General features: G+C 38.0%; 1 protein-coding gene across 2 annotated transcripts in view; it reads right to left on the bottom strand.

The window, feature by feature from the left end:
- MAN1A2 (mannosidase alpha class 1A member 2) overlaps positions 1 to 13818 on the bottom strand; it is a 148041-nt gene that overhangs the window by 74663 nt on the left and 59560 nt on the right. For both annotated transcript variants that reach the window (XM_082045553.1, XM_082045554.1), the window contains exons 4-5: positions 3476 to 3594; positions 987 to 1067 (exon numbers count right to left, since the gene is read on the bottom strand). In XM_082045553.1, coding sequence (XP_081901679.1) covers positions 987 to 1067; positions 3476 to 3594 — 200 coding nt within the window. The remainder of the gene's footprint in view (positions 1 to 986; positions 1068 to 3475; positions 3595 to 13818) is intronic.

Genomic DNA, 13818 nt, shown 5'->3' with positions numbered 1-13818 from the left:
TTCCATACAGAAGACACTCCTACAAGAGAAAATTCACAGATCCCAGGATGATGCCAAAGACCTAAAGAGCCAATAAATATGGGGTCATTTTTAGGGCTGCAGGCTTAAAATCCCTGAGAACTTCTTGATACATACGTGGTGCTCCCCTAAACAACAGGGGAACATACATAGGAACACTTGAAAGTATATCAAACCTTAAGGCATGAAATATGGCTGGAAGCATCATGTTTTAAGTAGCAGGCTACAGAAGGGCCATGAAAAACAAAGGATAAGAACAAATCAAAGACACAGGCAACAGATCAAAAGACAGGTAGCTGCTAAGACATGAGAAGAGCTATGTCTCAATCTGTAGGTTGGGTCAAGCTCCAGTGTTAAAGTATGTGAAGTAAGAGGTCACAGCAATGTTACTGTTAGAACAAAAGTCCATGGGTGCAAGTCTTTGGGTATCTGCACTCTTTCAATCTAAGCATGTTCTTGCCTAATCACTCAGAAGTACAAGTTTCCGATCTTTTTTAATAGAAGTTTAAAGAGTGGGACAAAATTGGCTTGTTATTTCTCAGTTTGTCACTGAGAAAATGGTAACAAGATTGTGTAGCACTTTTTTGAAGCAAGCCTACAGCCTTGCAGAACAAGTGACAAAACTACTAATTCCACTTTCAGAGAGTCACAAAACATCAAAACAAGTTATTATCGTCAGCGAGAGAAGTGAGTGACTTGACATTTCAGGCTGATGTTTACTTGAGTGGATATCTTTTGGAAACATTGATAAAAGAAGCATTTCAAAGCTCTAAAGAGTCCTAAATTGGCCAAAACCTGCACAGGAACGTGATTTAAGGATTCCATACTCTAAAAATGTCATTACTTCAGACAACTTATTGCTGTAAAATTAGTTCGAACATGACTGAGAAACCAAGATTCTACAAAATTCTTCATATGCAACATTTGCTATAACACATTGAATTTCAGACATCTCCCAGTCTCCTTACCTCTTGTCCTGAAAGATAGTATGCTGCTAGAAGACCACCAATAAAGCGAATATTGACCTCGAAAACAGACACTTCGGAATTCTAGAACAGAAAAAAAAAAAAAAAAAAAGAATAAATAAATTAACAAACACCCTAATTAAAGAAGAAAACAAAAGAAAAATCATCAAGGCAGAGGCAAATCCACATCCCAAACTAATTCACATGCAAGGACTTATACTGTTTCAGTATCTAAGTCCATACTGAAATTCCTGTGCACTTCCTCACAACACCAAGTGATAATTCTAGTCACAGCTTCAACTGATTTTAAAAATCAAATTAGTTTTTCTCCTGCTCTCTAACCATGTTATTAACACAAACTGCAATTAAAGTTGTTTGGGGATAGTGGGAAAGAAGGCAAGGACTATACAACATTTCCATAATTCAGCATTTTTTCCTCTTACATTTAAGTATAACAACAAATCTTCTGAGTTTACAGGATAAAGTAGAATAATAATTAGAGAATTGCTGTAATGTGCTTTCTTAGCCTGAATTACCAATGCGCGATCTCAAATTCAGAGCTCCATTTTAACATAGTCTCTGCCCGGAAATAGCCTTTATGTATTTAATGTTATAACAACAAGTATGGTAAGACCACTGAGAAACTCAAGAGAATAAACCATTTTACTGCCCCTCTTCCACATCAACATCCTTGGGCTAAATTCACCGGTATCTTTTGACTCATTTAACCCACTGAAAAATTAAGATAAACTAGATAGTTTTAACATTTTTCTGCCTCCCTCTGTGCCCCATTCGCTCCTTTACCTGCATACACCCCATCTGCCTCCCCCGTAAACTTCATTCAACCCATTAGACATACAAATGCAGTTTTATTAAAAGATTTGGAGAGAAAGGAGACTTTTCTGGATTAAAAAAACGTACACCACAATGTACACCGTACAACTAGACCCACCAATTAGCATGCAGTTGAAATGACATTTATAGGTATGTCTTTCCTTTCATGCTATTTTTTTGGCACCTGTGGTTGTATTATGCATTTTGCTTGTATCCAAAATAAATGAATTTTGCACATATTACTTATTTCAAAAAGATTATACGAATACTTTAAAAGCTCCCTCAAATAGCACTGATGATTAAAAGTCTAAAGTTTGAAATACTCCCAAATATAAATGATAGAAGAAAAATACCAATATTGCAGCATATAGTTCCACTTCATACCTATTAAAGTAATGAATCACACAAGCAATGGTACAGTCTAGAGCGAAAGCAATGATTTCTATTTCCTAGTGCAAGAATCCAAGCGGAAGAAACTTATGTATTTATTTATAAACTTCAATCCATAAGGAAATTACTCAAGCATGGTGTATATCTAAAACAGTTCATTAAACTTCAGAAATGTTTTTTGATACGTAGGAAGCTGTTGTTGAACCCCAACAGGTCACATAAATTTCTTCCACCCAAATCCTAGATTAATTCTGCAAATGTGTATTGAGATTGCCTCAGATCAGACAAAAGTTATGGAAGTAATTCAGTTCACCCTCATAATGGTACCATTATGTCTACACTGTCTCTGATATATTTAGGGTCTTCAGCTTTACACTGAATAATTATCTGGCACTAACTGGAAAAAAAAAAAAAAAAAAAAAAGGCAGTGTAGAATGTAGAATCTTTTTAATGTTTGCCAGACAATCAACATATAAAACAACAGGAGAAAAGCCAAATGATCACTTCTGAAATGTAGGATAGAATATATAAAAATTTAGCACCTACTCAATTCTGACTGTACACTTACATTCATTTCATGTGTTACTGAATGAAAAATTCCTTTTGGAACCATAGAGCAAGGCCAAGGATTGAAATACAAACTCTGTCACAGTCCCAGAATTAGTAATGAGAACACTAATCTAATAAGGATAAAACAGAGACTTTTCTTCCATTCAGTGCTTCCAAACTCTGCACTCACAAAGAATGTCAGATGCTGTATGACCAACCGGGAAATTTTTGTTTTAGACTCACAACCTGTAGGCAATCTAGGACAATTCAAGTGGCATTCTTCATGTTAAAACATCTTAAAGATATGGAAGAAGAGATTGTATTGTTAAGTAATTTATACCCTGTGGTTTGGATGGAAATAGTCTTTCACAGTTCGGTTATTTCCAACTACTATCAGTTTGTAAAGCCTTAACTTTCTGCCTTCATTCCTGAGACCCTGTTGTTTCCCACTGACCACTTTCGATTTTTTCCATTACACAAATTATAATTTGTACTCTGAAAATACAATATATAGGTGTACCTTTACTTACAATTAAAGTGTGAAAGGGTTGGGTAAGTTTCTTTTCAAAATAGTTGCAAACGGTGAACTTCACTAAAGCTTACATCTGATACTTCGAATCATAATTTTTTAAAGTTCCTGTCAAAAGACCTCTTCTGTCTCCTCCCAATACGAACACTGTGAAAAGGACTAAAGAAATATTAGAGTAAGCTCTACTCACCACGCTGAAATCAAGATTTTTGTCAATCCACTCTTGTCCTTCTCTGAATTCATCGTGAAGCCCCATGATATAAAGAGTATCCAATGCATCTACTATGGTAGCACCCATTTGTGAGTTTCCTACATGCAAGAAAAAGAGTTTCTATTACAAGTGATTGTTTCATTACTTTTCTTGATCATTTAATTATTTTTCTTAAACATCACAAGTATGATAACCCAAGCAGTAGCAAAGTTACTACAAAGATGACATCACAAGGAATAATTAAAATGAGCAAGGAATCAGAAGCTACATAAGATAGTCACACTTCTCTTTCAAAGCATCAGTCCTCTGGCACAGTTTGGCTTCTGGGGACAAAAGACAACTAAAGACAGAAAAAAAACAAAAACAACCCCAACCCACCAACCACCCACCCCCCCCCAAAAAAAAAAAAAAAATAAAAAAAAAACCCAACAAAAAAAACACAAAACACACACTACAAAACAAAAAACCACCTTCTCATCTGCTTTCCTAAGATGAACAGGAGCAACTGCACTTTGACACAAAAAAGGAGAGAAAGACATTCAGCCTCAAAAAGCTATTAAGAATTCTAGGACAGAAGTGTTTTTAAAAAAAAGAGTATATGCAAGATAAAGCAATCAGTACTTGTAGTCATGCCTTGCATTTCCCAACATTTACTACTGAAACGTTCAAAGTTTGGAATTACGGAAGCTACCCGGTGACTGAAAGCAGGGGCCAATGAGCAGGGATGTCCTGGCTCGGCTTGAATGGGAAAGCCGCAGCCCCAAGATGTTCTCCAAGGGTTCAGGCCGCTGCCCACAGGGACCCACACTGAGACACTACTGGATTCCTCAACTGTCACCATTTAAAGTGGAGCACTTGAAGCCAAACAAAAATCAATGGTGCTTTACCCTAAAATGCCATTCACTTGAAATAGCAGCAATTTAGAGTTGATTGATGAGTGACTCATCAGTTTGTACAAGGGAGGCAGGATGAAGAGGCGGTGAGCCATTGCTCGTGTTAGCCTTCACCTCCTTAGGCCAGCCCAACCTAAGCTGTTGCCCTTAGTAGTCTTTGTTTCTAGAGGAAAGCAAAAACTACGATGGGTTTATTTATTTTCATGAAGTGTATGGAACTTCCTATGCCCTAAGAAAGTAGCTGAGTTTCATTGTTCCTACCACTATTCTACAAAACAGTACAACAACTATATAATTAGCAACTTAATGATAGGAGTCTCCTAACAAGTTATACCAATTTTGTGTTTAGCTTTGGTTTTTATTTAATGTGCTTTTCATCCATAATGAAATCTCTACACCATAGTGTCCCTGCTTGGTTGTTTCCATTCATTCATTTCTGATTTTAACATGTTTAGAAATATTATTTTCCCCCCCTCAAGCATAACAATAACTCAATGAAGTATTGCTTTTACACACCTAAATGACTAACTGTTACATGCAAGCTTAACTCCATTTTCAGGGATTTCTTTCCCTGAATAATAAAAATTGAACACAACAATCTCTATGACAAAGTAATCACCAACTAATTTCTTCGAAAATAGCTGTGCAGCTGTTTTAATTAATTTAAACTAGATATGGAAAGTCTAAAGTCAGTGGTGTTTGTTACGAATATTCAAGTACAGATTGAGACATACAATCTTTTGCAAGATTAATTAAAAGACACCTCCTTTGACAAACTGGCCACTGTGCTGGTTTGACTGAAAATGAGTTAATTTTCTTCATGCAGTTACAAACCTTTCTTTTTCACAGCTAGCACGGTCATTTTTTTAATTGATTTTGACAACAAAGAGATAACACCCCAGAACAGAGTTAATGTTTTTAATTGCTCTGGTCTGAGAGCCAAGGACATTCTGAGCACTCTGCCCACAGCTGTGAGGCAGCCAGGAATGTGGGGCATAGATGGGGCAGACCTTGATTGACATCCAGACTGATCAATAAGAGTATTCCATCCCACTAGTATCAGGTTCTCACATGTTGTCTTTTCTTTGTGGTTGGTGGTGTGTGTTTGTTTTCAGAGCCGGGGGAGTTCTGTTTGGGACTTTCTTTAGTTTGGCCTTTTGCCATCCTGCCATTTTGCAGAGGCCTCTGGGCCTTTCCAGCTTTTTATCTTTTTCCTCTCTCCAGGATCAGCTGTTGGAACCAGGTGCTGTTTCCTGGGACTGGCTGCTCAGTGTGGACAGAGTTCATGAAGAATTGCCTTGAGTATCTTTTATTTCTATTTTATATTTTTATATATATATACACACACACACACACACTAGTAGCATATTAGCATTTTGTTATTTTATTAAACTGTGTTCATCTCAATCCAAGTTTCTCCCTTCCCTTTAAATTCTCTCCCCTATTTGGGGGGTTTGGGAGGGGAGTGAGTGAGCAGCGATCGTGGCTGTATTGCTAGCTTGGGTTAAAAACCATGACAGCAACCAGGCAGACTGATAACTCCCTGGAAATGAATTCACGGTGGTGCTTAAGTACAGAAAGGTTTAATGACTCCAGCAAACGACAATTCCGTTGCTTGTGCTGAAGTAGAGGTGTTTTTTGAGCAGAGCTACAGCATGCACTTCACACCTTTTCATAAGCATGTGACAGTTATCTAATTTATCACTTCAAAAATATGCAAATCAGACCATGACAGAAGGACTAACTTCAGTATTAGCTGACAAGGTATTTTTGACATAAATTTGGAATGTGTTATACTGCTATGGCACTCAAAGTAATTTATATTCCTTTATTTAAACCGCTTTGATAGAATTTTCAAATACACATGGTGTTTGAACAAATAGAGATGCACAGCCCTGGGAAACCTTGAAAGCTCCTCTTGTAACAGTTTCAAAAAATAAAAACCTTCTAAGTTAAAAATCATGATAACCACATCAGCAAGCTCTCATATTCTACAATTGCCATAGGGTGAGGAGAATACATTGCATGAAGATGGATTGCTGTGTTGTCATTCCCACCCACCCCAGAAAAAAAGTTCAGACACCACTGTATGGTAATCTACAATTTTCTAGTTCTCAGAAGTACATTCAAGTGTTCACAAAGGGGGACAGCAATACGTTGGTCACAAGGTCATCTGCTTTCCAGCCCTCCAGAAAATATCTTTGAAAACACAAATTTAAACAACCTTTTTCATGCACCAAAACATGAAAGAAGGGCCATGAAAATGCAAAAGCCCATGATTATTTTTGCCATCTCATGAATCCAATAGATGGATCCAGACAGAGACTGAGAGCAGAAAGTCCCAAACTGCTGGAACAGAGCTCTCTGCGTAATTCACCAAAAGTGTCCATGGATTCCTAGTGCATCCCACAGTGATTGAACAATACAACTTCACCAAACACAGAAAAATTTGCTTTCATCCTCGCAGTGTTAAAAGTGAGCTCTCAACCACACATACAGCAATCTCACCTAAGCCAACAGACCCCAACAGGGATTGACTGACAACCCATTTCACATAAGATTCTCCAGTGTTGTTTGCAGTCACAGAAATAAACACAGCCTGACAAAGCAAAACAGAATTGCTCAAGATTTTTTTGCCCCTAATAGTCAATTAAAGGCACAGGTTCATATCCTAAGCTTTTGTCTGGGCCACACTTCAATAGCTCGTTCAAGCTCTCCCTCTTGCTGCCTTTTTGCCCCTTTCGCTCATCTTTTATATCTATCTTTCCTAGACCCACAAATATCCAACAAACATTACTGAGCAAAGACCCTTCAGCTCACACATGCCTCTCCCCTGAGCAGTGATGGATGCCTGTTTCTGACATGCAGATCAGTACGGTTATAGTTTCTAGACTATGTGAGAACTCAACTATTTCTTACTATGGTCTCCTAAGGATAGCATTTATATCCCAACCTGTAATAAATTAATCTTTTTTCTTCTTTTTTATTAGCAAGTAGGCTATTTCAACTGAATAAGGTTTATTTTTCCTTTTTCTTCTAAACATATGCTAACTAACCCTAACTGCACACCAGCACTTCTTCCTCGAGAAGGACTCAAAAGAACAATCTTTTTAAACCTCCTTGGCTGAACACATTTCCAAAAGGTCAAGAGATGACAAGTCAATATGTTGTAACAGATTGTCTACCAGTCTTCTTACTCTAGTGTCAATCAGGCAGCACAAAGCAAGCTAATTCCTTCCTCCTGGACACTGAGGGGGAAGAGTGCAAAATGCAGAGTTCACACCCAGAAGTCTTGTGCCTACAAGAATAAAGGGCAGAACTGCACATAAGGCAACACAGAGCACAATACACTTAACACCATTTGTGGACTACACTAGCTTGGGTTAGAGAGTAAAATTAATTAATTGCTCTCAGATTCCTTCTTGGAGGTCTATGTGGAGAGGATGTAATTCTTAATCTGCTTCTCAATAACAGCTTCTGCTGAATTCTTCTGTATTTGCTGAGGTCCAAAACCCGACCAGGACAGGCAGTGATATTGTCAGAGATGCCTTCTTCCGTCTTAAAATGTACTGCACTACCAGGAAGGCATCAGCTGAAATCCAAAGCAAGTATTCAAAGATCACTGGCCTGCATTAGAGTCACACGTGGTGCTATTGGCAAAACAGACAACAGATAGGCAGCTGTACTTCCCCCTCCTAATGTCAATACATTCAGTCTAAAGCCACAAAGAGAAAGCAGTTTCCACTAATAACAGAATATGGTATTTTTTCTTTTCATAACCATGCTAAGGTTCATAAATTTTGCCTTAAATGACAAGAGGATCGTCTTCTAGGACTTCTAGGACCCCAGAAGCTGCCATTTGAAAAGTAATAAAGTAACTCTAGGTAATCAGATAATGTTTTAGAGGAGTATACACTGCTTACTGTCACCTCAACCAGTCTGATCTATTATTGCTCCATATACAGAGAGAACAGATGTCTCATTGTGGTAAAAAAAGGCCACAAAACAGTCAAATTATAATAGAAAATAATACTTCTTCCAGTTGAAGGCACTCCTCCCGGGGTCTGCTTCTGCTCAATACAAAGGCTCAGTTGGTCATGTTGCATAAGATAATAACTGATTCCAAAAGGGCTCAGATTCACAAATGTCAGATTAGGAAGTTTCCCTCCATATAATTATAGTTCTAGTTGATTGAGCTCCAAATTTAATGAAGTTTGCCTCATGAATGCAACATTCATTCTTCTAAATAAAACAGAACATCCATCATGAAGTAATGGAAGGAATTTAGCAGTGAAATAGCTGAACTATTAACAAAATCATGCACACTCTCAATAAGCAAGAGTATTATGCCAAAGGACTGCAAAATAGCAATTCAGATTTATATTTATGTAGACTTCAGTTTCCTGAGATTAGAGAAATAATTCCTTCAGCTGATAGTACATAAATCTATAGTCTGAAATATCTAGCAAGTCATACGACTAAGTGTAAACAGCAGGGCCATTAAAAGAAAAATTATCTTCCTATCTAAAATTCTTTCAGTATGTCAAAGCTCTAGATGAAGAACTGGTTTATTTATACCATTTTAAAGTCTTGCAAGAGACTATCAAAGCATGGAGAGACAGATCATTGTCAAGTGTTTCACGACAAAAGGAATATGAAGAAAATAAATAGCCCATTTTGATTATACCATAAGGATAAGTACAGAGATTTAGAGAGTCTGGTACCAGCTACAGGGTTGCTTAGTGTATTTATTATGTGGAAGAAATAGAGACTATGAGCAGTGAGGTACAAGAGAAAATATGCAAACTAGCAAAGATCAATTACAGTCAAAGAAGACTATGAAAATTTGAGACAGACACTTATGTAAACAAGATGACAAATTAAACTCTATACCAGCAAATTCAAGTCATGCACTCAGAGTTGAAAAGTAATCATCAAATAGGTGCTTCATAGAAACTCTAATTATTTGACATGTCACCCATACCTACTCCTTTCTTCAACAGGTATATACCACACACAAGCCTCGGTACTTCTTCTGAAAAACACTTCAACAGGGGCTTTCATTAGCCCAGGTTGAGGGCTGAGCAGGTGCACTGGGTCTAGCTGGGACAGAGTTAATGTTCTTCACAGCAGCCTATATGGTGCTGCAGGCTGGATTTGTGACTGAAACAACGTTGATAATGCAGGAGAGTTTTGGCTACTGCTGAGCAGTGCTTGCACAGCATTAAGGCTTTCTTTTATTTTTCCTTCTCTGTTCCGCCACAGTGAAGAAGCCAGGAGTGGACAAGAGGCTGAGGGGAGTGAGAAGAGGCATGGGACACATGGACATGACACACAGCCATGACAGCTGACACAAACTGACCAAAGGGACACTCCATACCATAGGACATCACACTGAGTGATAAACGCTGGGCAGGGGGGGCTTTAGTCTGGCAGGTGGCCATTCCCCAGGGACTAGCTGGGCATCAGTCTGCCTTTGCATTACTTCCCCCCCGCTCCCACCCCTTTCCTTTACTTATTAAACTGTCTTCATCTCAAGCCATGGGTTTTCTGACTTTTGCTCTTCCCTAGTCTCTCTCCCTGATCCCCCTGAGTGGGAGGTGAAGTGATCGAGCGGCTGCCTAGTGCTGAGCTGCTGGATGGGGTCAACAGCAGGAGATCACAATCCAGAAGAAGCAAAGATGGGATTTGTATGGTCAGCAGATTTCAAATAACTATAGCTACAGATAGTTATATTTTCAATTCCCTTTTAACCTTCTGTCTGTGTGTATTCTAACACTACTGTGTTACTAGTGTGTTAGTGTCTTAGAACACACTTGATATCTATCCAAAGGCCAGTTAGAGTAGCAACAAACCTGAAGAAAATGCAAATCAAATTAGTCTCTCATCATTAAAATGCACGTGAAGCCAGCCAGAGAACGGCTGCTACAAAGGAAACCAGCCTAAGTGGAAAAATTACCATGAGGCCACTCTGCCTTCAAGGCAAGTCAGATACAAAAGGCCCTAATAGGTAGATGTAACCATTCTTGCCCTTCTACCTTACGCAGTGACTAAGAAGGAAATATTTTATTATCAAGCAGAAGAGATAGCAGATCAAAGACACAGAAGTGGGATGCTCATCAATTCCTTCACCATCAAGGTAGGGTTTTAATATTTTCTAAACCAGTGAAACACAAAAAAGGATGAATCTAATAGAGTCTTACTCTTGTTTACAAGGACAGCCTGCAGATACCATCACCAGCTGTGCTTTGATGAAAGCTAAAGGAATCAGCAAGATTGCTTGAGAAAAAACAAGCAGTTGGATACAGTAAAAGCATTTGGGGTGTTATTGAAGACAACTGCCTCTATATCATACAAAAGCAAATATCTCCACATCACAGCATCCCTGCTGTGGAAATAAGTTATGCTACAACCCAGAAAGCCAGCTTCTCTTCATAAGCATTAGAAACCTGGAATCCATGGTTAGTTATGTGTAGAGATTAGAGACCTAGATGTAAGGAAATTGCTTTCACTCTCAAAACAGCAGAACCCAGAACCCATGGCAAGATCCTACTGATGGACAGAACAGTAAGATACAAACAGACCGCATGTGCCAGAAATAGTATTGGTCTCATAGCCACCCATATCCAGTTCTTGTTTTTTCCAGGGCCCCAGACAGACATCATTTACCAGAAACAGAACACCTTTGATTACTGGTGTGTATAATGGGGGATGAGGGGAGGATCAGTTTGCAAAATGAACCTAAGAGGACTGAAGTCTCAAGGGATAATTTAACTTAATACCCACGCTAAATTTGCACTCTGGCAGGTGACTTGAGCATCAGAGCAGTCCAGTACTACTGCCAGAGTAACACAGCAACTGGGGTGCGCCCAAGCATAGAGCAGAACCTCCCGATTCCACTGCAGTGGTTCCAGAAATGAAAGAGGAGATGTAAAGCCTCATCAAGGAAGTATACCTGGATTACTTTGAACCAGAACGATTAGTTATTTTTCACATAGGCGAGTGTTTTAATCCCTAGCAAGAGAGCAAAAATGTTTCCTTGATAAACTCAGCCTGACATTAAATACAGAGTTATTACAGTCTTTAAAAAACAAATATTCTTGTTATTGATATTCCTGCCTGACCAGCTTCAGAATGGCTGAAAAATGCAGATTGGCCAAGACTGTACTGATCTAGGAGAACTATAGCAATTGCTACTCAAAAACATACAAAGAATTCAAGTTTTCAGACCATAGCAACAGGCTTTCTTAATGTGATAGACAATTAAAGACCTGGTAAAGAAACATATAACATGAAAATTAAAAGCACACAGTTATCAACCCAGTTTTCTGTATCTCTAACGAGGCTCTGGCAATAAAGCTGCCACTACTGAAGCATACCACTTGTAAAATATCTTAATGACTCACGAGGAACAAGATAATGTTTAAGAAAATGAATTAAACTTTTGAACAGAGTTTAATTCCACTGTGAAAACAAGTGCCTCAAAATTAGTCAAGGAAACCATATATTTCGTACAAAACTGCAACATATGATTTTAACTCAGCCATAAAATGCAATGAATAAGCCTTTAAGTATCCATGAAGAAACCAATTGCCTTTAACATTTTAGACTAATTAAAAAAGCAGAACAAAAAACTAAGCATATTGACTGCTTAGTTCTGTTTCACTGCTGATAAGAGGCAGCATGAGAAGTATTTTGTATCAGACAGTAAAGTATTTTAGCATATCAATAACATTAAATAATCAATTGTAATGCTTTACTTAATTTCATAAATGAGGAAGTAACAGGACTGAAGCATTTCAGTGCATGCTAGTCTTTGTTCTTTGAATCTGTTTAAAAGTGAACCTGCAGGTAAATGTTTTCATTAACATACTACTGTTTAAATAGCTATGTCCTTAAGACACAAATTTAAAAACTTTGTCTAAGAATTTATAATACAGTAAACCTTCCTCTTCCCTGCTTTTCATTTGATTGCTTTACTTTGCTCTGCAACTAAATTCTACACGGCCCTTCAGCTTACCTCAAAATTCATACAAGCAAGATCTGAATGCAGTTCCTTTAGTGCAAAGCCTGATGCCCTCAAAACTAAATCTGGAAAGGTCTTAGCATATTAATACCAAACCATTTCAATTTTCTACATTTCTCTCAGTCATCCCGTCCTTCCCCCACCCCTTATTTTGTTTTTAAGCACAAACACAAAACTGAATTACTGTAGACAGGAGGAGGAGTGGACAGTGTGCAGACTATAATTAAGATTAATGCTGTAACTATGACTTGAGTAAGTGGAAGGATAAGACCTAGTGATAACTGAAAGGCCACAATGTCAAAGAGAAAGGTTAGGATGAGCTTCAAAGTAGGAAAGGAACAATGGAGAGGAGATGGCAACAAATAGAGTAAAAAGGAGAGGATACAAGTGTATCAAGAAGAGAGGTAAGAATAACAGGTGAGAAGTGAATGATGATGACAATCAGCTGCACACGTGAAGTAGCCAGCCAAAACTAGCAAAAAATACAGATCTGGAGCAACTCCATTTTGAGAAATTAGGAAAACTAAATACAGGCAGTAGTCAGTTAAACCCAGCTGCAAGCAAAGTAAGATTCATATTTGACAGTAAATAAGAAAGCAAGATGTTATCTGGACTCCAGTACAGTTGTGTGACTCGAGTGCTGAAATCTTATACATGAAGCAAGCCAACTACTGATCTTCCAAGACAGTAAAGATACAATTGCTTACAGATAATTGTAAGCTAGACTACTTTGTCAGCTAGGTAGCAGGAGAAGCATCAGAAAAAATGCACCTCTAACAGCCATCATGTCACAGACGCTTTTCCATCTTTAGATAAATGCTTGGGCCACTTCCACATACTTTGGTCCAAACCACATTGTAAATTTTCTTTAAGACAGCTGAAGAGGAGCTGATTTCAGTGTGGTAGCCGTTAAAATTTCATCAGAACACTGCAAAACTAGAGTGAATATTATTAGTGTATTAGGTACAAGCACAGCGCTGCACTCATGTGGTTGAACTGCTTCTGAATTACAGCTGCCCTGTAAATGGCTTCAGATGATAGCAAAGCATCCTTGCATCTGCCTCCATCTTTGCACACGTATCCATATTGCTGTCCTTACCACATTTAGGTTTAGATCTCAGTATGCTCATTTACTTAATATTTACTTAACATTTTAACACAGTCCAAAATAGACTGCATACTCTTAATTTCATTTCCTTATAACACCTGCTGGTTTTAATTCCAAATGACTGAAAACAAGTTTAAATTCAGGAATAGCATTTCTACAACCTAAATAATTCCCAAATCGAAACAAACGTAAGTCTGTGAAAAATTTAATTATGATTCCTGCTAAAAGAGCACAGCTATTCTACTTGCATAGAAAGTTACAAAAAGGACATTATGAAAGTTACAAAAGACATTGC

Source organism: Streptopelia decaocto (assembly GCF_964273445.1).
Source record: "Streptopelia decaocto genome assembly, chromosome: 1".
Classification (NCBI taxonomy): Eukaryota; Metazoa; Chordata; class Aves; order Columbiformes; family Columbidae; genus Streptopelia; species Streptopelia decaocto.
Note: the sequence above shows the minus strand (reverse complement) of the source record. Positions and strands in the feature narration are given on the sequence as shown.